At 40.9% G+C, this 27,209-nt stretch overlaps 2 protein-coding genes across 7 annotated transcripts in view; one reads left to right on the top strand and one right to left on the bottom strand.

Annotated features, from left to right (window-relative positions):
- Nucleotides 1–805: 805 nt before the first annotated feature.
- Nucleotides 806–26,528, top strand: ica1 (islet cell autoantigen 1). Of its 4 annotated transcripts, none has more exons than XM_050045730.1 (13): nt 806–916; nt 3,501–3,530; nt 3,626–3,797; nt 4,409–4,481; nt 8,969–9,092; nt 11,613–11,811; nt 14,284–14,409; nt 14,594–14,692; nt 14,796–14,896; nt 15,093–15,139; nt 17,579–17,809; nt 21,225–21,314; nt 21,552–26,528. In XM_050045730.1, exons 2-13 carry the CDS (start codon nt 3,514–3,516, stop codon nt 21,671–21,673), a joined length of 1,401 nt encoding a protein of 466 aa, XP_049901687.1. In that variant the 5' UTR covers nt 806–916; nt 3,501–3,513; the 3' UTR covers nt 21,674–26,528. The 4 variants fall into 4 exon arrangements, 3 of the variants coding, with proteins under 3 accessions (XP_049901687.1, XP_049901688.1, XP_049901686.1); XM_050045729.1 differs by having other exon boundaries at nt 822–920; XM_050045731.1 differs by lacking the exons at nt 21,225–21,314; nt 21,552–26,528 and having other exon boundaries at nt 815–920; nt 17,551–17,770.
- The window catches only part of LOC126391174 (glucocorticoid-induced transcript 1 protein), a 29,785-nt gene continuing 27,482 nt past the window's right edge, over nt 24,907–27,209 (bottom strand). Inside the window, exon 9 of one of the 3 annotated variants that reach the window (XM_050045728.1) lies at nt 24,907–27,209. In XM_050045728.1, coding sequence (XP_049901685.1) covers nt 26,858–27,209 — 352 coding nt within the window. In that variant the 3' untranslated portion in view covers nt 24,907–26,857. The other 2 variants (XM_050045726.1, XM_050045727.1) reach the window with 2 other exon arrangements.

Below are 27,209 nucleotides of genomic sequence, written 5' to 3'. Positions count from 1 at the left end.
TGTCCATCCCTTTATGACCACAGTGTACCCATCTTCTGATGGCTACTTCCAGCAGGATAACGCACCATGTCACAAAGCTCACATCATCTCAAACATGACAATGAGTTCACTGTACTCCAATGGCCTCCACAGTCACCAGATCTCAGTCCAATAGAGCACCTTTGGGATGTGCTGGAACGGGAGATTCTCGTCATGGACGTGCAGCCGACAAATCTGCAGCTACTGTGTGATGTCAAGAATTAAGGCAGTTCTGAAGGCAAGGTGTACCTAATAAAGTGGCCTGTGAGTCTATATTATATTTTGTATTCTGTTGCTGTACTATATATTATGTTATGCTGTTTTATTGCATTATATACTATCTTTACATTCTGGCTATCAATAAAGGCTTATTTCATCTTATCTTTAATTTTATAATAAAAATTAAAACACTTACTAGGTCTTTCATTTTCTATTTCTTATTATTTCCATTTACTGGAACTATTTACCTCACTATAGTCTTGGATGTTTTACTCATGGTTGTACCATGTGAAGCACTCTGTAATTTTGTTTTTAAAAGATCTGTGCCAATATAGTTTATTATTTATTATATAATATTACTAATGTCTGTTTTTCATTATTGTTTCCTGCTGTACAAACATTAAACCGGTTTGCACAGTGGTAAACAAACGCCGCACTATGCACGAGACAATTAGTGCTCATACATTAGTAACATCTGTTTGCACGAGACAAACATCTGAACGTGCTGCGCGCGGCATCAGGAGAGCGCACCCTGGATGACGTCAGCAGCGTTGCGTGCTGGAGTGAATGAGCAGCTGTGTGTACACATCACAGAGTGCAGCAGGGCCTACAGGCAGAGCTGCAGTGTGAGCAGCGATGGGAGGAATATAACCAGCTTTATTTATATACATGTCATCAGGTAGGTGAGCAGCATGCTGAGCTTTTATTCTGATGTTCACTGGTTAATGTGGTGTTGGTTGCTTGGTGCGGGATTTAAACACAGGGGCGATGCTTGGTTTCCGCACCGTGCAGTGAGTCAGGCGGTGTGTTTGCTCTGGTGCGGCGCGGATGTGTTACAGTCACATTCATAATACATCTATATGCGCTATAAGTGCTTTTCATCATAATACATTTCGTCTTTGACATGAAGGTGCGTATGAGGCGTTAATGGCATCGCATCATAACCCAGCATCACATTAAAATGAGTCGTGACGCGCGAGCTGCGTATAAATTAATTATTCATGTCATCCCTGATGGACAGCAGGTGATGCACTTCCGGAAAACAACTGCTGATTATGTTTTAAGTCTTCCCTCAAGAGCTGAAGAATCTACTCTGGTGCTGAAATGTTCTCTGGTTAATGTTTGAAGGGAGCTGGGAGGGAAGGAAACATAAAGGAGACCTCAGTCACACCTTATTATGACTTATAGAAACACAGGTCAGTTATCAGTTACAGTCCACCTTAAACAAGAGGTGACTCAGACTTATTTACTCAGGATCTGTAGCTACTTAAATGCAACTTATAAGTATTTTACTGCTGCTGTAAACGTCTACTCAACGACATTTATTATGACAGTTTTAGTTAATTCACATATTTAGATTATTAATAGAAAATATTAATACAGTATGAGGTTAAAGGGACAGTTCACCCCGAAATCAAATATACATATTTTTCCTCTTACCTGTAGTAGTATATATGTAATGGATGTTAAATGGACCTGCACTTGTATAGCGCCTTTCTAGTCATCTGACCACTCAAAATGGGATTTACACGAGTCACATTCACCCATTCACACACTGGTGGAACAGCCATCGGTAGAATTTGGGGTTCAGTATCTTGGTAAGTATGCAGGCTGGAGGAGCCAGGAATCGAACTGCTTATCTTCCGATTGGTGGACGACCTGCTCTACCTCTGAGCCACAGCTGCCCCAATTTTACATTCATCTTCATTCATTTTCTGTAACTGTATATCCTGTTAGGGGTCGCGGGGGGTGGAGCTTATCCCAGCTGACATTGGGCGAGAGGGGTGTTAAGATGTTAAGATACAAATCAAGAGAGAACAAGTTCAAATCAAACCTCACTGATCAGAGGAGCAGCAGAGAAAAGTGTTTTGCTGATGCTTTTACTTTCCTAAACAAGTAAACTTTATTTTACCGCTACATGTAGTTTAGTTAAAATGATACTAATAAATACTGACGGCGCGGTGCTGCAGTGGTTAGCATTGTCATCTCACAGCAAGAGGGTTCCTGGTTTGAAACCAAAATGGGGGAGCCGTTATCATAAGACTATTGCTGGGGGAGTGTGAGCTCTGCACCTGAGAGGACAGAGTCACACACACAGTGACAGGGCTAACTGTTAGCATCACAAAGCTACTAGCTATGTTTCCATCCAAAAGTGATTCGAATAATTGGGAAATGCACATTAAAAGAAATACGAATCCTGTGTGTTTCCATTAAATGTACGGACTTTGGTGAAAACTACGAACTCCGGTGAGTTTTCCGCAAAACCGGAAACAAAACAAGTCTCGCATTCTTCTGGCAACCAGCTTGTAAATGCATTACCGCCTTCCCGACCCGGAGTGTGGATATCACCATGGAGAGAGGTGCGCTACGTCAGACTTAATTCGAACATAACTGTTTCCATCCCCCTTTTTGCGAATCGACATTTCGAATCAACCAAAACCCGGTTAAAGCGAGCATATTTTAGTTTGTGTGAATCAGGGGATTTTAATTCGAATTTTGGCGTTTCCATCATAATTTTCCGATGCGATACTTCTAGATGTGCATCTAAACAGGCTGATGGAAACATGGCTAATGTTACACGACATTTATTGATGGATTTACACGACAGAGTCAAGCTGTTTTGGTGTATTGGGACTGTTTCATGAATCGATTTTGTGGTGGGGGAGTTGGAACCTCAGGGCTGGGAATATCTTCTGTGCGGAGTTTGTATGTTCTCCCCACGTCATCGTGGGTTTTCTCTGGGTACTCCGGTTTACCCCACAGTTAATGGTGACTCTAAATTGTCCGTAGGTGTGAATGTGAGTATGAATGGTTGTCTGTCTCAATGTGTCAGCCCTGTGATAGTCTGACGACCTGTCCAGGGTGTACCCCGCCTCTCGCCCAATGTCAGCTGGGATAGGCTCCAGCCGCCCATGATCGGGACCCCCAACAGAATAAGGGGTTACAGAAAATGAATGAATGAATGAATGAAAATGATTCCGATAAATTTTAAATGAAAAGGCTGTACACTAAGTTAACTATTTGCAATGTTACAGCTGACAGGCTCGGTTTGAAACACTTCAGCTTTGATGAAAACAGATTTCACCATGTCCATATTCTGTACTGCATATCACAGAGAAGATGTGCAGCTGCAGTTCTGCTGATGACTGCTAAAAATTTGAAAACTTAAAGTGTTAAAATGGCCACCAGGCTCCACTACATACTCCTCACTCCTTCTGTTGTCGACTACAGCAGGCATCTAAGTTGTTCTTGTTTGTCTACAGGTATTCTCAAAAAATGGAGGGAGGAAACTTGTGAGTATCTTTGTTTACACCAATCAGTGAGTTTATACGGGTGATATTAGGAAAGCATGAGTCATAACACTGGTCTAACCTCTGTGTCGTTGCAGTGGCTACTCCCAAGACTATCTTGACCGCTTCATCCAAAGCCAGGACTCATCTGTGGTGAACAAGTTCCAGCAGAAGTACTGGAAAACCAAACAGACGCTCATCAAGGTCACGGGGAAGAAAGAGGACGAACATGTTGTGGCGTCAGACGCAGATCTGGACGGCAAGCTGGAGGTGAGGAGCAGGAATATGAAAGTGTTGGAGTTTTACTGCATGTTAACTGACTAAGGGAAAAGAAAGTCAGGCCGCAGTCGCATCACAGAAACATTAAGAAACAGTGGAGATACTCTCCCTCAGGCGGACTCTGCAGTGACTAAAATGGCTTTTTGATTCACACGATGCCAAGTATTTGCTTGAGGCTTAAAGCGTACATTAGGCTGCCTCTCCAACCCCCATCATCTATGCCTCCATTTCGGGAGTGAAATGAATTTAATGGCTGAAATCGATACTTCATAAAAGCTGGAATATCCAGCGTTAATTCAGGCCAGGTCCTCGATAAGCACCGTGATGAACTGGATATGTTCAGAGCTCATGCTTTAAAGCTCTGATGTGACATTTTTACACTTTTATTTTTACCTCATAAAGGCTTCAGTGTTGCATCACATCCACCGTGCAGCTGTAACTTCTTGAAATCAATAATGTATGATAGACTTCACTGGTTAGCTGTTATTTGTCTTCTTAAAAAAAATAACTCTCAGCATATTCACCCAGTGTACACATACTGAGAACAACTTCCACAATGATCAGGCATTTTGTGTTTATGCCGATTCTCCTCTGCACTGCAGGTCTTCCACTCCATCCAGAGAACATGCATGGAGCTGCTGAAGGTCATTGAGCAGTACCAGAGGAGGATCTGCTGTAAGTATAGAGTGGAAATATAAACTCGTTAAGTATCAACTAGGGGTGTGCCATATCATCTCGTTCACGATAATACCGGTATAATTTTAGGCTTGTTGACATATTGACATCATACTGTTTCCCACGGCAACAACAAGCGTGACTGAAAGCAAAATTATTACAGACTCTGCAGTTGTTCCAAAAAGAGGAGCAGCTTCAGTAGTGTGATATAAACTGTGGCGTCCTGAATGTTTTATGAACAGCCCCAGACTTCTCAGACTCTTTTAGTGACTTACCGCTCAGAGGGAACTCATTCAGTGGCTCCTCTGGCAGCAGCACAGCGTCTCTCCCTCTCCTCTCTCGCCTTACGCACACAGGAGTCGGTGTCGTCAGTTTTTCACTCGTTTTTCATGGTGGCAGCAGAGGTCCAGACTTTGGTCTCCTTAACTGTCTCCCATCAAGCTTCTCCAGAGGATCTTAAGACATAGCCATGCCAGATAAGATCCTGTTTGAAAAGCCCCAGCTACCTTCACAAGGAGGAGCACTGAAACACCTCTGAGTCTTTTTAAATGAGCAGCAGCTCTGAGCCCCTACTTGATGTCTGAGCTCACCACCTTGTCGTCAAGGGTGAACCAAGACACCCCGTAAATGAACTCAGTTCGAGTTCACGTTAGGGCTGGGTGATATGTCATGAAAATGATTTCACGATATTTTTAGGCTATATCTTGATACACAGAATTTTCAAATCTCCTCAAAAGCCTTTAAGGATGGTGCATGAGTACAGATAAATAAGAAAACAGCACTCGGGTTCAGATCAACAGGTATATTCTCCAAATTACCACCTTCCATTACAAATGTGAGTGTGCAGCAGCACAACTATGGAGTCCTCAGGTGGCGCTCTTTCCAAGACACCACCCAGAGACTCCAAGACGGCAAGCTACTCCGAACCACACAGCTGCAACCAACAGTCAGAGTTTCTATCTGTGCCAAGCAAGTGCAGAGATCCTCTCATTCTCCAGGGAGGACACAGTGATGCTTTGCCAGGGACTCACAAGTACTTTCCTCATACCCACCCAGTGCCTCTCATCTCGGGCAATTCTGGGAAAGGATACTCCAGCCTCTGTCTGGGAATTTGATTAAAGAGCTTAAGAATGGATACTGGCAAGTTAGGGATGTGCCGGTGTCCAACTTTTACACTACAATCATTACAGCCAAAAATAAAAAGTTAAACAGTATTATCCCAATATTCTTTAAAACTTTCCAGAAATATCACTTTTATACTTTTAAGTATAATACAAATAAAGTAAGATGGATCTCACACCATATTTAAGACACCCAGGGCCCCATTTAAATGATCCATAGTGCATGGTCTAAAGTGCATGGTGCAATGCATTTGGGGCATGTCCATCTCAGCTTTTGCTAGTTAAACAGCACAGTGTGTGGGAGCAAGGTAAGGTGCAAGGGGAAATAGATTGTATTTAGCCCCGTAATTAATTACTCATAGGTGTGTTCTAGGCGTAACATGGATTAAAACCATTAAAGTGTCATCTCCCATTCCCTTTAAAAGCCAGGTGTGCGTGTACCTGGCGCACTGCTATTTACACTGTAGATTCAGCAAACTGGATAAGCGAGCCGTTTTCTGCTGAGAGTAACACAATGAAGTGATTCTGCTCCTCGTGTGTAAATGTACACAACGTCTCTTTATGGGAAGTCTTTTGCGGAGCAGCAGCAAACAGATGCCTGCAACCTATCCATGCATCCCTGTGTGTGTAACAAGCAGAGTGTACGCACATTGTGAACCCGACAATGTAGGCCCATCTTCCTATCTAACAATGCGTTAGAAAAATAATTAATTGCTATTTTCTAATGTTTCTAGGCTAAAATAACACAATTTCATGACCTTTATTTTTCATTTTACAGTTTGTATCTCCCAGGATACTGACCTTTATTTTTCATTTTACAGTTTGTATCTCCCAGGATACATTGCCTGTTTAGGGTATAAATTTACCAATTTCAAATTTTTCAAATATTTCATTTGTAAACTTTTAAAACATATTATAAGCAATTAATTAGTTACTTTTTTTCATGTCTTGTAAACAAAGTTTTAAAAAAGTGGGGGGAAAACTGAACACAAGTCATTGGAAACAAANATTTCATTTGTAAACTTTTAAAACATATTATAAGCAATTAATTAGTTACTTTTTTCATGTCTTGTAAACAAAGTTTAAAAAAAGTGGGGGGAAAACTGAACACAAGTCATTGGAAACAAATCTAGCTTTGAATAAACAACGAGCTACTAACATTACACAAAACGTCTTATTCCTGTTCTTATGCAAACATCTCCCCTGTGGAGCTCCTACACTAGAAATAGCCTCCTGGCAGTGGAAGCTGTGGAAACAGTTGCGAGTGTTTTGGCCAGTGACAATGCAAAGCCTCACTTTGCACTTCTGACACACGATGGAGGTCTGTCCATCCTGGCACATCCTGCATCGGCCTTTCACTGACACGATAGGGAAATGGTCAATCCCGTCATATCTCATATCATGCAAGCGGTTCTTTCGAATGGTACCCAAACTTCTGAGGCCCAATTCATCTTCCTCATCTTCACTGGTTCCCTCATCTTCATCTGAATCAGATGAACCATCAGGTGGCAACACAACAGATGCCACCTCTCTCTTTCTTGTACCATAGAAAGTACTGGTAGAAATTCCCTGAAAACATATGTACACTGGTGAATTAATCAGTAATACACATTTAAGAGTAAAATGAAGTGTAATCAACATTTAACACCTTTATATTATTGATTATCTGTAGAGTATAGGCTTCAAAACATAAGTATATCTGAGAGTGATTATGCTTGTTTATATACCCCTATCTGGACAACGTATCCCCCAGGATACAGACATTCAATGCCTGTTTATCAAAGTTGTGTAAATGTAATTCATTATTTTTCAACCAGAATACATAAAATTATCCTTAAAGAACAATATTTTCAAAAACAAATCCCCTCAAAACATAATTAACAAGAAAAATAACAACACTTACCTCATGGCCAGTGTCTCTGTCCACGTAGGCAGCCATTTTGGAGTGTGACATAAATGTATCAATTTAGTTTTGAATGCTGCCATAAAGTCACATGACCTGGGTACTTGATCCATCCCCCCTTAAGACTTTCTCATGATATTTAGTGCAGATACTTAATGCCCCTCCCCCCTACAGCCTGCCAAATGTCTGTATCTCCCAGGATACAGAAACCAATAGCAGGAAAAACTGCACCATTCGGACTTCAGACCAGGTTTTTGTTGGTCAATGGCGCAGCTAGTTTTTGCTGCCTCAGAATAGGGGTGCACCGACAATGCACCTGACCACACCTCATTATAAGGCCTACATGCCCATGGGTGCACAGATGGGTGCAAGCACAGTTGATACTTACACAACGTGGGCGCTGGGTGTGAAAATGACAGCTGTGTCGGTCTGAAACTACCAATGACAGTTGCTTTGTGTTGAATTCTGCGCCACTTTGTGCCAGGTGTAAGATAAGGGCAGAACTGGGGCACACACTAGCTCACCAGGTAGAGCAGGTGCCCCATGTACAAAGGCTGTGTCCTTGCCGCAGCAGCCGTAGGTTTAATTCCAACCACAGCCCTTTGCTGCATGTCATTCCCCCTCTCTGTCCCCCTCCCCCACTATCCTATCAAATAAAGGCAACAAGTGCTAAAAAATATCTAAAAAACATATGACCCCTGCACCAGACGAATGCAACATGCATTGCATCATGGGTCTCACTCTCCTCTGCTGTTTGGGTAATGCAGTGTCTCCCAAAGCTGAAATTAAAGGTCCAGCATGAGCAGACCCGAAGCTGACCCTAGAGCAAAGATGTAATATGCTGGATTTTGAGGAAAGTTTCCACATAAAATGTACGCTCTATCTCTTCCTCTCAGTCATGAATTCACACACAGAAACTGGCTGCACTCCTGGTGGCTGACTAGCTAAGCTATGTCCAGAAAGCTACACAGACCAGGATCATGGTTTGGTGGTCCTGCTGTGGCTGCTTCGCCTCAGTTTAACAATGAGAAAGGAAATCGTTCTGGCTCCCTCCTCCACCAGTGAGGAGACATTTTACTGTGGTCCCAGTAAACCACAACTCCTGGCCGTGTGTAAGGCTGACCCTCATGGCTGCAGCTCCATGTTACTTCCTCAGGTTGGGCCGGACAGGCCTGGCCACCTGATTGCAGCTGTCCAGAACATGGTTTTTAGTCAGGCCCTTCTCTCTAGGGAACAGCTTACTGTGCGAGACCCTACCTGGAGCTGTTGCCCCTGACAACACAGCTCCCTGGGTCACACAAACCCCAAAAAAGATGGCAGTTCTCAGAGGAGAAAGCGTAAATACAAGATACATTTATTCCTATATTCATTATGCATTTATTCACAGGGCTTTTTGTGATGAAGATACAAAAGTGAATATTAATGCTTGTCATGAAATTAAAGACGACACCTCTACTATGCAGTTCTTTCCCAGGAGGAGAACGAGCTGGGTCGTTTCCTGCGCTCCCAGGGCTCGCAGGATAAAACCAGGGCTGGGAAGATCATGCAGGCCACCGGGAAAGCACTCTGCTTCTCCTCCCAACAGAGGTAAGCAACGTACGAAAAACCATCAGTGTGTATTTGTCACATCCTTGCATGCAGATAGTCCACATGTAAGTTACAGCTGCACCAGAAAATAGTTTCATGTCAAGGTGAGTAGATGTTATCACCTCAAATCCCCAAAAAGGAATACTCCAAATATATTCAAAGAGTTATGTGAGGAAATTTTCTCAATCTAGATTTGAAAATTACAGAGCAGACGTTACACTCACTCTATTACATAACTTCTATTAATATGTTATTTTCTGAATCTGTGTCACGATCTGCCGACTACAACAACGAGGCAAGTCAAGTGTTACATAACATTATATTGTATTACAGTAACTGTGATACCCTAAGAACACTGGTATTAAGATATGGCAAACAAATGTGATTATCATAGAGAGGATTGGCAGCCATTATTAAAGAGTCATTTCCCTGATAATGCTTCATTATGAACAAGTCTGTGTTGAAATCAGCAGGAGAGCGAGTTACGTTAGCTGTTAGCAGCAGGTGAGCAGAACTATCAGGTGATGGAGGTTGCCTTGAGTTACATCATGAGGGGTTCAAGCTCTGTTCAGTGACAGTGAGTAAGGTAAATTATAACGTTCTGGTGATGTGTTCAAATGAAATCTTGGAAAATGTAGTTTTTGGTGAGAAACCTGAATAAATCCAGTTTTTTGAAGGAGAAATTTGTTGATGTTTTTAAAGCAATATAAAATAGATATTAAAGAAGGAGGTATGATATACTATATGTAGGGAAAAAGGCAGTTTTTTTCTAAAGATTTTTTATGTAAAAGGTTATTTTAAAGGTTGTATAAAATTGTATGATTGAATTTGTGCTCATTCAAAGTGAGTGTGATGAAGGGCTGAATGACTTTAAAGGGATAGTGCACCCAAAAATGAAAATTCAGAGATTATCTACTCACCCATATGCCGAGGGAGGCTCTGGTGAAGTTTTAGAGTCCTCACATCATTCGTGGAGATCCAAGGGGAGAGGGGGTAACAGCACAACTGCACACCTAATGGCTGACAGCGACCCAGATTAAAACATCCAAGAACACATAATTGAAACCACAAAATATCTCCATACTGCTCGTCCGTAGTGATCCAAGTGTCCTGAAGCCCTGACATAAAACGTTGTTTGTGAAAACAGCATTTAAACTCTGTTTTTAGCCTCATTGTAGCCTGTAGTCCTAACTGCCTCTCTGTAGGCTACACTGAGCTGACGTGTGTGCACTTGTGCGAGACATGGGCACCGCGGTCCACAGAGAGACAGTTAGAGCTACAGGCTACAATGAGGCCAAAAACATAGCTTAAATGACGGCAACTGGACTTGCTTGAGTTTCTTGAAGACGTTTCACCTCTCATTCAAGAGGCTTCTTCTGTTCTTACTGACTGGTGCGAAGCTGCAGCCTTTAAATGCCGTGTGGGTGTGAACCCTTACAGAGTCGTTGAGGTCACATGTGAGTCGTTGACCCACCCGGCCATCTTGTGTGCCATTAGGGTTAGATGGGCAGGTGACCATTGCTGTCCTCAAAGGAGTGTCCCTTCTCCTTTAGATGTAAATGGACAGCTGAGTCTTGACATGTCCATTTACATCTCCCTCGAGGACAGCAGTGCTCACATCTTGGCCAGAGAAGATGGCTCAAAAGAAGCCTGAAAGCATGAAAGAAGCCAACTACGTCAAACTTGAATAACCATCGTTAAACAGAGGAGGTGGCCCACAACACCATTCATCACCCACCTACAGTGCAGTCTTGGGATCCCTTCCTAGATGACTCAACGCCAGTTCTCACCTGGACCCATCTAACCCTAACAACACACAAGATGGCTGCACCAGTCATTTAGAACTGAAGAAGCTTCTTGGATGAGAGGCGAAACGTCTTCAAGAAACGCAAGCAAGTCCAGTTGCCTACGATATAGCAGCTAAGATTACCATGACCTGGATGACTGAGAATTTTCACCGATATATCGCTCTCGATGTTCAGCAAAGTTCAGAGAAAAGGCGTCAGGCCGTAGACATCGCAATGACTCACATTTTAGTTTACGAAATGTTGTACAGAAATTTGTTGTAGTCCGATAGCTTACACATTTATACTACTGGATAATGTAAGAATCATTTTAGGCCTACAACAATGATAAAATAACCGTGATTCATTTTCATGTGGCCTAATTTTTGGTCAAAGCCACAGGGAGCCATTGGAGAAGGGCCAAAGAGGCACAGGTTGCCTACCCCTGATTTAGAGGGATACACATAACTTGGTTGAACTGATTTCTCCAGCAGCCTTTGATTGACTCTTTAGCTTTTGCAAGACACTTCAGTTTTTCCCTGCTGAGGTTGGAGGAGCCCCTCCCCTGTGACTTTAAATTATTCAGCAGACTGAATTATGCACTATAAAGGTCAGAAGAGGTTTTAATGTCAAGACCTTTTATGACCATCTAATGTCTAAAACTAATGTGATAATGATAATGTCAAACTTGTGACATGCAGCACTTTAATACTTGATTTAAAACTACGTCCTACAGACTGGCTCTGAGGAGCCCTCTGTGCCGTTTGTACCAGGAGGTTGAAACGTTCCGCTACAGAGCGATCTCAGACACGTGGCTGACGGTGAATCGAATGGAGCAGTCCAGGACTGAGTACCGCGGAGCGCTGCTTTGGATGAAGGACGTATCTCAGGAGCTGGATCCAGACACTCATAAACAGATGGAGAAATTCCGCAAGGTTTGTGCGTCACATGTTCACATCATATATTGCATCAGTTTGAAAATCAGTTGTGCTCTTGTTAAATTGTTGGCTGTTGCTTACAGCTTGCAACCCACTGTCAATATCAAGGTTTTTTTGCCGTCCAGAGTGACATAAAAAGAGAAAATAATATCAGAGACCTGCCAACGCAGTGTGTGTGTGGAGAAAGGTAAAACATTATTCCTGCTCCAACAAGCCATCTGCTGCAGCACTGAAACAGTTTTTTATCATTAATTAATCTGCCAATTATTTTTTCAATTAAACATTTGGTCTAAAGAATGTCAGAAAACAGTCAGAACCTGAAGGAGATGTCTTTATATGTCTTGTTTCGTACCCAGAGACATTCAGAAGTCACATCCGATCCGTATCAATATATGTAAGAGTGGTTTGTACATGAATCAGTTCGAAAGACACAACTGAAAGCTTCATCTATAAGAGGGAAAGTTGAGAGTTACATTCCTGATAAAATGTTTGTGAACATCTCTACGATCAGTGGCAAAACATCTTGCGGAGAGGGTTTTGGGTCCCACCAAAATGATGATGAGAAGTGGTAAAACATTTTAAAATGACATGTTCTAAAAAATCCCATGAGACCCAAATACAAGATTGTTCCCAGACTCAATGTTACCCCATTTTTTCAATGTATAATGATCCTATGTGCTCTCCATTATGACTGAAATGTAAAAAGAACTATGATACATACAGTCATCTTTTGTGGTGGTGTCCTAAAATTGTAACCTTTTGGCTGTCAGTCCAAAGCAAGATTTTCTGCGCGATCATACTATTTAGTACGCCAATGAAAGATTCAGTATGCCCCAGTATATACTATGTCAAATGCAGTATGCCAAACATACCAGGATGTCCTCCTGCACACCTGGTTGCATTTTGCCAGCATGCTTTTCTGGCTATTCTGCCCCACAATCCCCTGAGTGGCGGATGATACGTCACGTCGACTGAGCTGCAAACAGATGACAGCTTGACAGCTAATTAACAGCTGTCAGAAGCTGCAGAGACGGATGACAGCGCGCTCAAGTGACTGGTGACCAGCTGAATTGACAGAAATAAAAGGAACAGAAATTCTATAAGTGAACAACATAATCACAGAGATAACCAACAATAAAAGGACATAACTATGATAATAAGTAGTATGTTCTTTCTGAGTGCATACTGCATGCACGGATAGCTGCAGTACGTACTGAAAGTTAAAAGAAAAAGCATGCGATTCAGACGCAGCTCAATAAAGTATGTGATATAGATATAGTGGACATCGGTGCACAGCCTAACACATTTTAGTTTTGGCTAAATGTTATTAAAAATGTTTAATTATATTTTGGAGACTTTAGGACTTTAGAATTAAGGACCTTAGTTAAAACCGAACATAAGTTTTAGGTGCAAAAATAGAGAAAATGTGCTGCAGGTGGTTTAATTGCAACACCGTGTTACAACTAACCCCGCTGTGTGGAAATATTCAAACTGAAAAGCCAAATGCGATATGACTGACAAAATTCGGTCGAGTACAGCTCTAGTTAAAGGTACACTATGCAGGACTGCGGCTACTGTTTGCAAACACTCTCTCCGGCAAAAGTAAAAGTAAAAGCCAACCTCAGATTGACTCGTTTGGCATTCCACCTCGCTATATCTACGTTTTTTTCCCCTGCACTGTTTCTCTCGGATGCAGTCTGGCACCTGGTCGCTATCTTTTTATACAGCCTTGACCTCACCTGATTGCTATTGCGGTACACGCCCACAAACATCCCGAACACAGAAAATAAGAGAAAATAAGAAATTACAGGCAGAGGGCAGAATCTCTGTGGCAGAATACACCGCCACACACTTCTAGTGGGTCATAAGTGATGTGGGTCCTTGTTTTTAAGGAAAATCCTGCGCATAGTTTTTAAAAAGTAGTTTGTAAGGGAGTAGTCCTCGATAGCAGAATGCTTGAAAGATGAATGGTTACGAGTAAAAAGTATGAGATTAACAAATACAACAAAAGAAAAACTACATGCAAACCAAATCCGGTGGTGACTACTTCTATTGCTGATTTTGTTTTTCCTGTTCTTGTTTCGAGGTTTTCATTATGTCTTAATTGTAGGTTTTTGTGTTGTGTAATTTATTATCATTAAAAACAAAAAATATTGAAAAATTAACATATTCAAAATAACATCAACTAACAAGTAACTGACTGATTATTTCATCCTTGATTTGTTGCAGTACCAAGGCCACACAGACGGCACACAATAACCCCACTAGAGGGCAGAGCGCACCATCAAATGTCGGCCCATTGGTTCAAACGACATTGTAGAACTCAGGGACCCCGCGTGCTCTTTTATGCTTACACTTGCACAAACATGAACTCGAGTTTGGTTTTTTTCACTGTTCAGAGCTGTGTGATACAAAACACGGCGTGCTTATCTTCAGTTGGGACATTTTCTTATCCTTTATATATCTCAGGTTCAGGCCCAGGTGCGCACAACCAAAACAAGCTTTGACAAACTGAAGAATGATGTCTGCCAGAAAGTCGACCTGCTGGGAGCCAGTCGCTGCAACCTCCTCTCTCACGTTTTAACCACATACCAGGTACGCCACAAATCCCACCTGTTTGCATGCACTCCACTGACCCCAAACTGGGAGGTTTCAATGGCTCCACCACATATGGTTGAAGTCAGGAAGGAAGACAAACATGACGGGAACAAAGAGATTTAACTGTCAGACCACTCGAGGAGACAAAGGAGACAAATCATTTAGTCTGACTCTCTTTCAGACAACACTATTGCACTTCTGGGAGAAGACATCCCACACCATGGCGGCCATACACGAGAGCTTCAAGGGCTGTCAGCATTACGAGTTCTCCACACTTAAGGTCAGAGAGCATCTTGACCTGCACGTTACATTTAAACTCTGACACAGCCAGCGTCTCAAGAATCTGCCAATAACTATAATCAGTGACTCGGCTATTCTTTCAGACCTTACAAGGCCCCATGGACAAGCTGGCTAAGAAGAAGGGGAAGAAGAAAAGTAAAGCAGAGGCAAACGACGGGAAGAAAGCCGAGACCTCAGAGGACCAGTGAGTTATCTCGTCTTCATCTTTACTCATGCAGGTAGACCAAACACGTGCATGCCAACGGTGAAAACTGAGAAAATGTTTATAAGCACTGACTGAACTGGTCAGAACTGAAGATAAACACACAATATTTACACACCTGTTGCTTTATGTTTGCATCAAATGATTTAAACTGATCTTCTGTCCGTCATATTTACAGACTCATCTCTCTAGTGAATGACAACACCAGCGATAAGACCACAGAAGGTAAAACACACCATTACAACTTGTGTGACTACAATATGTTTCTCATGATGTTACACTATAGAGAAAAAATGATTCATTTTCATAATAATCAGATTTTCTAAATTGACAATCTATAAAATGTACAAACATACTGAAACGTTTCCAATGTGACGTCTTAAACTTGCTTGTTTTGTATATCCAACAGTCCAAAATCCAAAATGCTTCAGTTTACTATCATAGAAGAAAACAAGGAAATATTAAGGGAATACCTCTACAGAATGATCATTTGATTATCAAATACTCGCCGCGTGTTACCCCATGAGTTTGTGAAGGCAACTTTGTTTTTCTCATGTCTCCAGGGTGAATAAAGAGTCCAAAACCAGAGAAAATTCTTGATGAATTGGCCTCGTTTAACAGCAAAACTACTACAAAACATCCATTTACAAACACTTAGGCATATGAAAAGTGTGCCTGGGCATGTGTGAGTGTGCTACACATCTGTGTGTGAGACTGTTTATGAATAAGAGGTGTTTTATATGGTGAGGTTTAGTGTTTTGGAAGTACGATACACACAACAGGATAAATATGTCTTGGATTATACTGCCGTGTTACACTGAGCTGTGTGAGAGTTTGTAAATGGATGCTTTGATATGGTTTTGCTTTAGTTAAAAACAGCCCCCAATGACGTCGGTTGACCCTTCCTAAGTCCCGCCCCTTTTTGCACCGGGCTCCAAAAACAGTTAAACAAGTTTGGAACGTGGCAGAACCTCTGTCAAGTTTCCCTTTTCCTGTTACACTTCGATATGCCATGTGCTAGGCTCATCTCAGCTGAAGAGAAAACCAAGTTATGAAGATGTGGCTGGGGGACTGCCACAGTCTTCGTGGACACACATCTCAATGATCTGGCACCAGACCACATAACTGGGCTTCCCACACCGTACCGTTCAAACAGGCCCCTCAGGTCTGCTAGTCTGGGTTTTCTAACTGTTTTAGAGTCCGGGTTAAAAACTAAAGGTGATGGAGCCTTTTCAGTTCTTGCTCCTCGTCTCTGGAACAGCTTCCCATTGAGCATCACATCAGCTGACTCTGTTCCCGTCTTTGAATCTTGTCTCAAAACTTGCTTTTACAGACGGCCTTTCCTGAAGGTTGATAGACTGATTGTGTGTGTGTATGTATTTGCAGCCATGTGTATATATAGGCATGCTTACATGTATATCCTCCTGAGACCCCAGCTTTTGTTTGGTATTCACAAGTGTGTAATGAAGTATAAAATGGTTTATTTTAATGCCTGACCATTGTTGTCCAGAAACAAAACTGAAAAGGGTTAGAGGTCACTGTTCAAGTCTAGAACTGGTCAAAATTGCTCATTTCAATATCTGAACATGGCTGTGCAAGACAAAATTGCAAATAATGCAACATTCTTATAATTCGTTCATTTTGTCATCTGACTGAATTTTCCTGAATAAATATCCCCGGAAGAGGAAAGGAGACACGTACTTGGCAGTACTAGTTTTATCATCCTCTGTCTCTACTTCTCCCTTTTCTGATGAGACCAGTAGCCTCAATTTGTGTAATTTCACCCTGCTGTCTGCTTCTCGAAGCCTTATTACCTGATGTCCAAAACACTAACACTCTACTGCGGGACCCAGCTAAACAGAACCGCCGCCGCCGCCATGTTTCTTTTTTCCTCAAATTTGTCCAACGTGGACACAGGAACCAAGGGGGGCGGGACTTAGTGAGGGTCAGTTCATCAAGAATGTTTTCAATTTTTCGTTCATGGTGGAGGCATGTGTGAAACACAAGGTTGTCTTTATGAAGACAACCTTGTGTTATGAAGATGGAGCCAGTGAGTTTTGAAAAATAATGATGAAATTTTTAGATCTGGTCAAATTTAAAACGACAATAATCATGTTTAAAGTGAGAAATAATTCACTTCCAGGCAACATTTCAAAAAATGTTTTGTGACAGGGAGAGGGGTTATAATTTAAGATTTATGATTTAAAAAAAACGTGTTAGAAGAGTCACAAATATAAATCAATTAAAAAAACGACACAAAAAAAGATACTGTTGGCAGATATATAGATGAGGAAAGGTTGAGCTAGAGAAGTGCATATTTATTTTGTAATAGTGGGCGGTACTTGGACTGTAAATAAACTGGGTTTATTGCTTATTTATTTAATTGGGTAGATAATAGACTGGGGATAGTTGTAAATTAGTTGTAAATAAATTTGGGAATTTGTTGAAATAAAATATGAGTTGAAAGAAGAAATGTAAGAAAGGGGTTTAAGTTACATAATAAATAAGCTTTACTTCTACCTACTACTTTCTGAATACTGTTATCTTGTTTTACGCTTTTTTTTTTTAACTCATTCATTCATTCATAAATTTTATATACTTATGCATTAGTATTTAAGTCTGCCTGACCACTCAAGGGAATGAAAATCATCTCCTCCTGTCCAGAGTCAGAGGCAGAGAAGGACAGCATGGCCTTACTGAATGAGATCCTGGGCAGCATGTCTGTGGACGAGGGCGACTTCTCTCGAGAGTGGACGGAAGTGTTCGGAGACACCGAGGAGGGAGCGGGCGCGGCGTCAGGGAGACCGGCGGAGGCCCAGCAAAAGGAAAACTCCTTCTTTCTCCCATCTCAGCTGTTGGACCAGAGCTTGAATAATCCACAGTCTTCCCTCTCAGGTCAGAACATACAAGTCTGTGTGTGCATTAGTGCATGTGTGAGCCAGCAGAAGGGGTAAGAGGGTCCAAAGAGACGTTTCCACCATCCTCTTCAACCAAAGCCTCTAAATCAAGCACTATTATTCTAATTTAATTAAGTACTTAGGTGATTAAAACATGCCTGAAAACTAAGTAAGTGACATTGTTTTTCCAGGAATGAGTGCATTAACAAATACTAAATGTAGCTAAATATTTCCACACAGGGGGAAAAGTGGATTTAAATGATTTATCAAGCCCATGTCTGTCAGTGTAATACAAGGAGGCTATAATAACACAGCAATTAGATTTGCTTACCCGTAGGTAATTGCCAACTACTTTTCCATTTCATCTGGGCCTGGGCACTGGCTGCTAGCACCTCGTCTGGTTTTGTTGATTTGGTTTTGTCTGTTTCCAGCTCAGAGGGCTGTGAGCAGACCCACTGAAAAGCTATAAAGACATCTACAGTATGTGTGTAATTCCTCTGTGAAATTATGAAGCTGACATTTCAGTGTAGACCAGGTCTGACACTTCTCAGAGTTCAGTTAATCAGGAAGCTGTTTCGTAGACTGTAATTCATGCACAGTCCAGAGTCACAGTGAGTGTCGATAAGAAAAGTGCAAGAAAAAGAAGAAAGTTTTAAGTTTTTTCAGCTTAAATACATGAGAGCAAGTCTGAAGGAAGCATATGGTCTGTGGGATCCAACGCAGGCAAGATGGCGATGAGTTTTGAAAGGGAGACCGACAGTCCAGCTGGTCGACGAAGCAAACTTGAGCCTGATCGATTTCTGCCTTTTTTAAAAAGCTGTCAAAACTAATTCAACCTGCTTCAGTTTAATTGATATTAAAGCTTGAAGGCTAAATTACAGGACCAGAGGGCAGAAACAATCACAATATGGAGTCCCAGGAACTGTCAAAAAAATTCAATCACGACTTGCGAATGCATAGAGCTTGGTAAAAGTATAGAAGAATTTTAAAGTCAGTCTGTGAGGTAGGAGCGCACATGGGCAAGGACTGACTTGCAAGTGTAAAAATCTGACGGCATGCAAGAAAAGCAAACATCAGGTGTGTTCTAAAAACTAATTTAACACTTAGAAATCTACCTCTGTGCTCTCAAATTTTTTCTTGTACCTACACTCAAATTTATTTTGCAGTTAACCGGGTTCCCAAACATTTTTACCAATGAATTTTCACATTTTTCCATAACTTTCCTAGAATATTTTACCCCATTTCCATGCCTTTATCTAATTAGTTTAACACAGGCATAAAATAAAATGTAAAAAATTAAATGAGCAGGCGTTTTGGGAAAAGTTGCTATTTGCTCGTTAGACATTCCCAACGTCAACTAGCTGTATATGCCCATAGACCAGGTGGGCACATACTGGCACTTCACAAAATGTCGAGGCCATGCCTCTTTTCGGGGGTTGAAAACCGAAGATCCGTAAATGTCAATGTGTTTGGGTTCTAATTTTGACAATTTTGTATGCAGTTATTTTCTTGTTAAACAAATGTTTGTTTGAAGAACATGTCTAATAATTGTTCTGCGACCTCAGACGAACAGTATAACACACCCGTTGGGGTCCTGCATCACTCTGTCGGGGTACTGTGACCCACTTAGTGAATTATTATTTCTTACGCAGTGTCTGTCACTAGCATCGTTCAGCCATTTACCACGGTGATGGCGAATATTCAGTCTCTTATGTGTCTCAAATCTCAGTTTAAAGTCTTGGTTAACAGACTACACAACACCTTTCAGCATGGCGATGATACGATGTCGGTCTGGTCGATGTGTATTACTGGATACTAGTGACGATTCAACAGCAGCGCAGCACTAGATTTACTAGATTTTAAATCAGTTATAAAAGGAACCCGTTACACGTAACATTAAAACATGTCTGAGGACTTTTAAGAATGTATATTCAAAACTTTTCCAAGACATTCTGTTATTTCCAAACCATTTCAAGGCCTGGAAAACAGTTTGTCTAACTTCATAACTTTTCCAGGAGTTCAATGACTGTGGGTACCCTGTGTTAATAAACACTATATATTAAAATGGAAAGAGTGCTGCACTTTCAAGAGCTGTTCATGAAACTAGTCTGGGTGACTGAGCAGGAAGAACTGTGTCAATCTTGAGAACTTCAGGACCAGAGGTATCTGACTGTTTCTAAAGGTCTTACATTAGGAGCAGCGTAGGTGAAGCATCTTTTAGATTCCGTGGTCAAAGAAGTCACTCCTGCAAGAAGCATCACAACCAAGGATCAGTCCCAATACATCCCTTGCCCCCTCCATTTTGCCCTCACCACTGTTTATTGCCACGTTTAGGGGAAGGGTGTCTTGATTCTTCTTGGGATAGAGGGGTAAGGCGATAAGGATGAGGGATACATGTTTTCATGTCATTGAGATAACCCATTTTGAGTAAACACTATCAATGAAGATACTGCTGACATGTCAGGTCTTGAAGGGTTGTCCCATTTCGTAGGGGAGGATTTAAAGCACTAACCCTTGTAACTCTGTTGCAATGGGTTAAAGCGGCACTTGAGAAAAAGGGGGGGTAGGGGTAAAATAAGAAATGGGACGAGGCCCAAAGCTCAAGACCTCAATTTAACCTAACGACTGGAAGCCAAAACAGCCAAGTCCTGGAAAGAATCCAGTTCAGAGAATCAAAGGACGTGACTCATCGTGACCCAAACAGCCTGAACACCCAGATCGAAAGTAAAATGGCTCAAGAACAGAGCTATAAAAAAACCTTCAAGGAGGAAAACCCCCAAATACTCATGAGTGAAGAATTTTTAGATGCATCCTATAGCGCCTGACGCTGCAGTCACACTCAAAGCATTTAAACTGAAACAAGTTTTACTCATTAAAAATTTCTGCTTCAACATCAGGACTTTCAGGAAATAGCTAAGTGCCACAAAGGTAACACTAGAAGAGGATGCTGGAGCGGAAACACCATAAAGCACTACAAATATCCAAAGGATCCAAAAGGCTGTTTGCTCTCTTGAGCCTGTTGGACTCATTTGTTTGTATTTGGAGCACAGATTGTTTGTTACAACATACAATATCAACAGCACATTCTTGTGTCCTCCCCGGTGGCAGTCCGTGTTGCCACATACTTATTTTCTGGATACACAAGAAGATAAAAGCCAAATAAATTTGCCTGAAACAAGAAGTCAGAGTTGTAACTGCAACCTCTGGCCTGTTTCTAATAACCCACTAATAACGTCAGATGAGATTATGCCGTGATAAATGTTTTGATTGTTGCTGTTTGTGTGTCTGTTACACAATATTTTTCCACATCAGCAGTGTGTGAGAAGAGCGCGGTGATTTATTTGTTGGATCATGCTTTGGCACGTTAAGCGTCCCCTGTTGATTAATCTAAAAATCTGCGTCTCCATTTTCAGATTGGGCCGGGATCATTCCGGCGCCCGTCGCCCAGGCAACGGAGCACTCATCTGGAGCCAATCAGAACCCTTCTAAGCCAGCACTGAAAGGTAGGACCGGGCCAAATGAGTAAAACAGATGAAAAGACTTGAAAGAAAAACGACTGATTCAGAGAGACGTGTCCAACTGAGACCTGTGTTTATGGGTACTAAAGAGTTTGTGGGTTGTTTCCATTCATAATTTTGGATATCAGCCAGACGCAGACTTTGACAGGACAAATTGAGGTGTTAATATTTTCAGCAGTGTTTCTGAATGACATTTTTTACCCTTCTTAACTCACTTCACAGAGAATCCAGGGACGTCCAAAGACCTCTCAGCGTGGTTCAACCTGTTCGCTGACTTGGACCCCCTCTCCAATCCTGATGCAGTCGGCAGAAGCGACACAGAGCATGAACTTCACAACGCATAGTTCTTCCTCAGCGTCATGGTTTATCTGAAATGGGTACCTTTGTTGGTGGGAACAGCAGACTGTAGCTGCCAGCGTGATTAGAGAACAATCAGATCGACCACACACACAATCGTCTTCTCTTTAGACTTCAGTTACAGTAGATATAGAGCTGAAACAATTAGTCAGCTAATCAATAAGTCAAAAGGAAAAACAACCAGCAACTCTTTATAATAACCATCATTAAAAAATGGTTAATTGACAGTTAATTAAACCTAAGTTAAAGGTCCAGTGTGTAGGATTTAGAAGGATATGTTGGCAGAAATAGATTATAATACAATAAGTATGTTTTCTTTCGTGTATAATCTCCTTGTTGTGTTTTCGTTACCTTAGAATGAGACGTTTATATCTACATAGAGAGCGGGTCCTTGTCTACGGAGATCACTGTGTTGCACCACCATGTTTCTACAGTGGCCCAGAATGGACACACTAACCTAACACTGGCTCTAGATAGGGACATTCACGTTTTCGCATCTCCCACCGTAGTCAGCAGCCCCTCTGCGATGAGCAGCATCGGAAAAACACATTTTTTAAAAACATGAAGCTGCTTTACTCAGTGTTTTTACCGGTTTAAATCACCTGGGGTCTCATTTATAAACACTGCGTACGCACAAAATGAGGCCTGAAATAAGCGTACGCCATTTCCCACGCAAAAGTTGTGATCTATAAAAGCAGACTTGATGGGAGAAACTTTGACCCGTGCTTACAAATATTTTGGAGACGGGAAATTGGCGACGCAGATGGTGAGGTTAAAGCCTGATTGTAGAAACTGTCAAATATTTTTTTGGCGCACGTCATTTTTGGCTTTTGTCCGTACGTTAATTTCTAGTTAGAGCCTATGCACTATTTTATAAATGAGACCCCTGGTTCGTTTGTTTTGGAGAGGAAGAGACCTCCGGGGAAAATTTAGCTCCCAGTAAAAACCACCTGAATGTTTGGATCTTAACTCATCAGTGAAAAAAGTTGAGGATTGAGATCTAGGCTAGAGGCCCGTCTCCAACATGCCAAATAGCATCTGAGAAACACAGATTTGTAACGTGAAACTGCTTTATTCAAACCAATTATTAACCATTAAAAAAACTGTTAATACAATATATAAAATGTTATGTGTGCAACAATAAACTGTTAAAAAACAAAAAATGACAGCATTACTAATTATCATTTAGTTGTTCGTTAAAGGTTAAATAATTTAATTTACCATCAATTTACTATTTATTAATGACGGTTATCATTAAGTGTTGTCAAATATTGTGATAATTGATCCGTTATTTCAATATTTTTCAAGCAAAAAAGCCAAATATTTTAGAGGATATGCTGATTTCTTTATCATATATGATAGTAAACTGAATATCTTTAGGATTTTGACTATAATAATATAAATAAATAAAATAATGTGATGTAAAATAAATTAGAATGGGCTTCATCTTCATCTGATAGAGGTAACAGTTAACCGACTTATGCCCAAAGACTATATTTAGTATGATAAGGAAAAATATTTGTCGTGATTGGTGTAAAGTCTTAAAAATTTGGTACAGACACACATTGCGGAAAGAAAACGGTACAATGTAGAATTTTCTGGATCAAATAAAAAACTTGTGCTTTTATCAATAGTCAAAATCAGGATCACTGAGAAAAAAGTATGTGTGCATATGTATCCTTGATATCAACAGATTCGTTCGTAGTTCATAGATATCAACTACTTGATTGTGCTCCTTGTCGTCTCTGAGATACAGAGACACTTCAGGACACACTTCAGAATTTCATTTGCAGACACAAATAGGTTAATTATCATAATAAAATAATCGATGGCAGGATCTTTTTCTTGTTATAGCAAAATATATAACTGTGGCGGTCCCTTATTATACTTTCAAATAAGACATGTTTGTTACTGCAAAAAACTCTGAAATGTCATTATAACAAAAAAAAAAGTTAGTTGAACAAAAAGGGCTTGTACGTTTAAATAATTACATACAGTACATTTAATATCATTACAGTATGTTATTATAATGAGAGAGATATCACTATACCAAGTGAAATGTTCCTGTTATTACAAGAAATGGATCTGATTGTTCTTTCTCATGGTGGCAGTATAGCGCTGCTGTAAAGAGTCCCACTAACAACTACCAGCTCTCGTCCTTTACAAGACGACCTTACTCAGCCTGTTGGCTCCTTCACTTGGGTTAAACACTTAGTGATTTTTAGCGTGGATACCTCAGTATGAGTTTGGAACAACAAGCCTTCGACATTAGCTGCCTTGGAAAACTGTAGTCTCTAGTAGCATCCATGCTTTATTTCTGATTCTCATTACTGAAGGCTGCGAACAGGCAGAGCTGCACAACAGCAGAGAGAAACATGACAAAGATCACAGTGCAATAGTTCGTGTGTTTACGAAAATACTGGAACATGAAGTTACAGAGAAATATCCAAAAATAAAATGTATTTTTCTGCCATTGATCTACTGAAAACTCCAAGCCGGTTAAGTGATCAGAATTATTGACAGCTATTTGAAGAGGTGAACAAAAGTAAAGAGGTTATGCTTTTAAATTTGTTTGCCAAATGCTGTATTTGTGATTCCCCTCTGAATATATCCCACAACTTGTCATTACATAAAAATACACATATCAGTCGTTCATTACTGCATGTTGCATGCCTTGGTTTTATGTTATCCAGTAAAAGTGACTGAATGAAAACTGTATTTATATTCATTTATTTTTCATCATTTGGACACATATTTATTTTGTTCAATTATTGGCGTTCATGGGCACTATATGCAGTTTTCATTGGATTGTTTTCGGAGCCAAACTACCTGGAAGTACAATCATAAACTGATTTTAACTACAATGCTGCATAAATTAAATATATATATATATATATCAGAGTAAATGCCTTAATCTAATCACAAATCAACAATATAGAACCTCATCATGATTATTGGATTCGTGAATTTATTTTGTTGTAACGTAGCCTTGTGTCATTTTTGATGTTGGAGCCATGTGACATTTAAAATCATAACCAAATACATTGACTGCCTTACCTTGACTCCTGTTTGTACATAAATGTCATGCTTGTGAATACTGATATTACTCCTCTATGTGTCTGTCTGTCTACGGCCTTTGAAAAACAACATACATACCAATCCAAAAAGAGACTTTTTTTGTTTTCTTTATTGAAAAAACACACACAAGATCTACATAAAAATGCGTAATACACAGGAGAACTGAATCACCATTGCCAAACATGGCAACCATTTTTTAACTGCACTGCACAATGAGCTTGTGAATAAAATCAGAATTAGTATGATTGAAACTCTTGGAGCTGCAAGCAGAAGAGAGTATCTCAACTTAATTTGTGTGGAATGTGTTGCATATTGTTCATACTTGTGATTCTGTGCAAGTAAGTGGCTTGATAGACCAAAGTTTTGGAATGAAACATTTACTAGTTCAAAGTTTACCTGGTCTACATCAGTCATGTTTTTTTGTTTTTTGTTTTTTGTTTTTTAAATATGTTCTGGTGTTAAACTTGTGCAGGTAACGTTAGGGCACATCTGGTTGGATCTCTATATTGAGCCAAACTGTGTTACACAAAAACTGTTAGTGTAGCGTTACTTCAAACAAAAAAATCAATTGCACACTCAAGTTCTGATTGTTTTAACTTACAAGTTGGTCTAAAATAAAAATAGTGATTATCATCTCACTTCCAAGTAAGTGCTTAGGCTTGGTCCAACGATTATCGCCTGTGTTTGAAACACTCTGAACCAGTGTTTGTATGTAGCTGAAGTGTTTATAAACCAAATGCACATAAACATTCTGCTTCTGGCACAAAAACAGTGCCTCCTGCGTCCCAAGTACATGACAGGCCTGTCATCATTCTGCAGTTTGCTTTGGTACATATTTAACAAAGGGGAGAAACAAACGACATATCTGTCAATTTGTGAGGGTGTAGCTTATGTAGCTAGTTCGGCTTACACGAGTAGTCACGGTTGACTAAAGCAACAGCGATCTCTGGAATGTGTCATAGCACCTGAAACTCTAACCTGAAGAGGTTAACGCAAAAGTCACCTGTCACGAGCTGTGACACCAATCGGTTGATTCAGTCCGTTATAATCTCCCTCTCCAGGGGAAAAAATAAAACATTTCTGCAAAAGACTGGAATGTCTTTCTGTAGAAGAAAGTCATAAACACTGGGGAAAGGCAACATAGTCCAAGCAAGTACATTCCACATGACCTGAGTTATTGTTCTGTGTAGTGTGGGGCAATAAAACAAGGCAATGGGGGAGTTGTGTGCTTTGTGATTGGTTATTTGATCGCTGAAAAACAGCTGATATTTTGCATTTTCTGTGTTGAGCTAACCGAGTTTTAATAGGGATCAGACTAGAATGCAGATCTAGGTCTTGGCTTGTCGGCCTGTTGGGTGGAGCGTCAAGCAAACTGCTGGTTTCACAAAGACATTGTGCTACAAATACTTTAAAATAAACAAATAAAAAAATAGGCCATGGCCTGTATCATTCTGAGCCATGTCTTAACAAGTGCAAACATTGTGGTTAACGTGGGGCGATGTATTCTGACTGTGAGACATTCTGATATGCTAAATACATAAACCGAGCATTTCCATCCTGTCAAAAAGCTTACGTGTATGTACTTAAGATGTTAGCTCGCTGAACACTGAACAGCTAATAAGCTGGTTAGATAACATGAGTAGAATGTGTTTCTCATAGCTGTCTCTTGTGAAAGATTTTTCCTTTTTAATTTCATCTTGATAAACTGCCGGCACCTCGTGACACAATCATGTGAGCAGTCATTTCTACCTTTTTTTTTTTTTTGCAAAAGAAAGCAAAGCTTTTTTGTTAGGGGTGTTGTCGGGATACGGAGGAGAAGGCTAGGTTAGTGATGGGTGACGGGAGGCTGTGCCCAAGGTCAGCACATTTCTGACCAAACCATCAGGCGTGTACGGCAGGACGCCGGTACCATTATCATACTTTTGTTTGTCATGTCTAGACCTCGGGCAGTCCCTGCTGGCTAACGTTAGGATTAACGGAGTGCGAATATTTTTTTGTTTGTTTTTGTTTTGCCTTTTTTTGTTTTAAAACCACACCACCTGAGCAGCTGTAATGTTTCAGCTGTAGGTGGTTTGGTTATGAATACCTGAGAACTAGCTGGTGAGGAGAACTTGTCCTGAGCCATCTTTCCCCACGTCTGTGTCGGGGCTCTGGCTGTCTGTGCTGTTGTCTGTTTTCATGCCTGTGCTTGTGTCGGTGCTCCAGTCAGCGGAGGCCGGAAAGGTAGCTAGTGGTGCAGTGGGCAGAGTTGGGGTCACCTGAGGCCCTGGGCTGTCGTTGCCATGGAGACCGAGGTTGGCGGAGGAGCAGGACGAGGGAGAGACGGGGGAGAAGAGGGAGGAGCAGAGGAGTTTGACAGGGCAGAAGGCCGAGCCCCTGGGAATGAAGTTCACCTTGTTTTTGTCAGGGCACGAGAAGAGAGGGAAGCCTTTTGATTTGCCAGAC

Source organism: Epinephelus moara, chromosome 6 (assembly GCF_006386435.1).
Source record: "Epinephelus moara isolate mb chromosome 6, YSFRI_EMoa_1.0, whole genome shotgun sequence".
Taxonomy (NCBI): domain Eukaryota; kingdom Metazoa; phylum Chordata; class Actinopteri; order Perciformes; family Serranidae; genus Epinephelus; species Epinephelus moara.
Note: the sequence above shows the minus strand (reverse complement) of the source record. Positions and strands in the feature narration are given on the sequence as shown.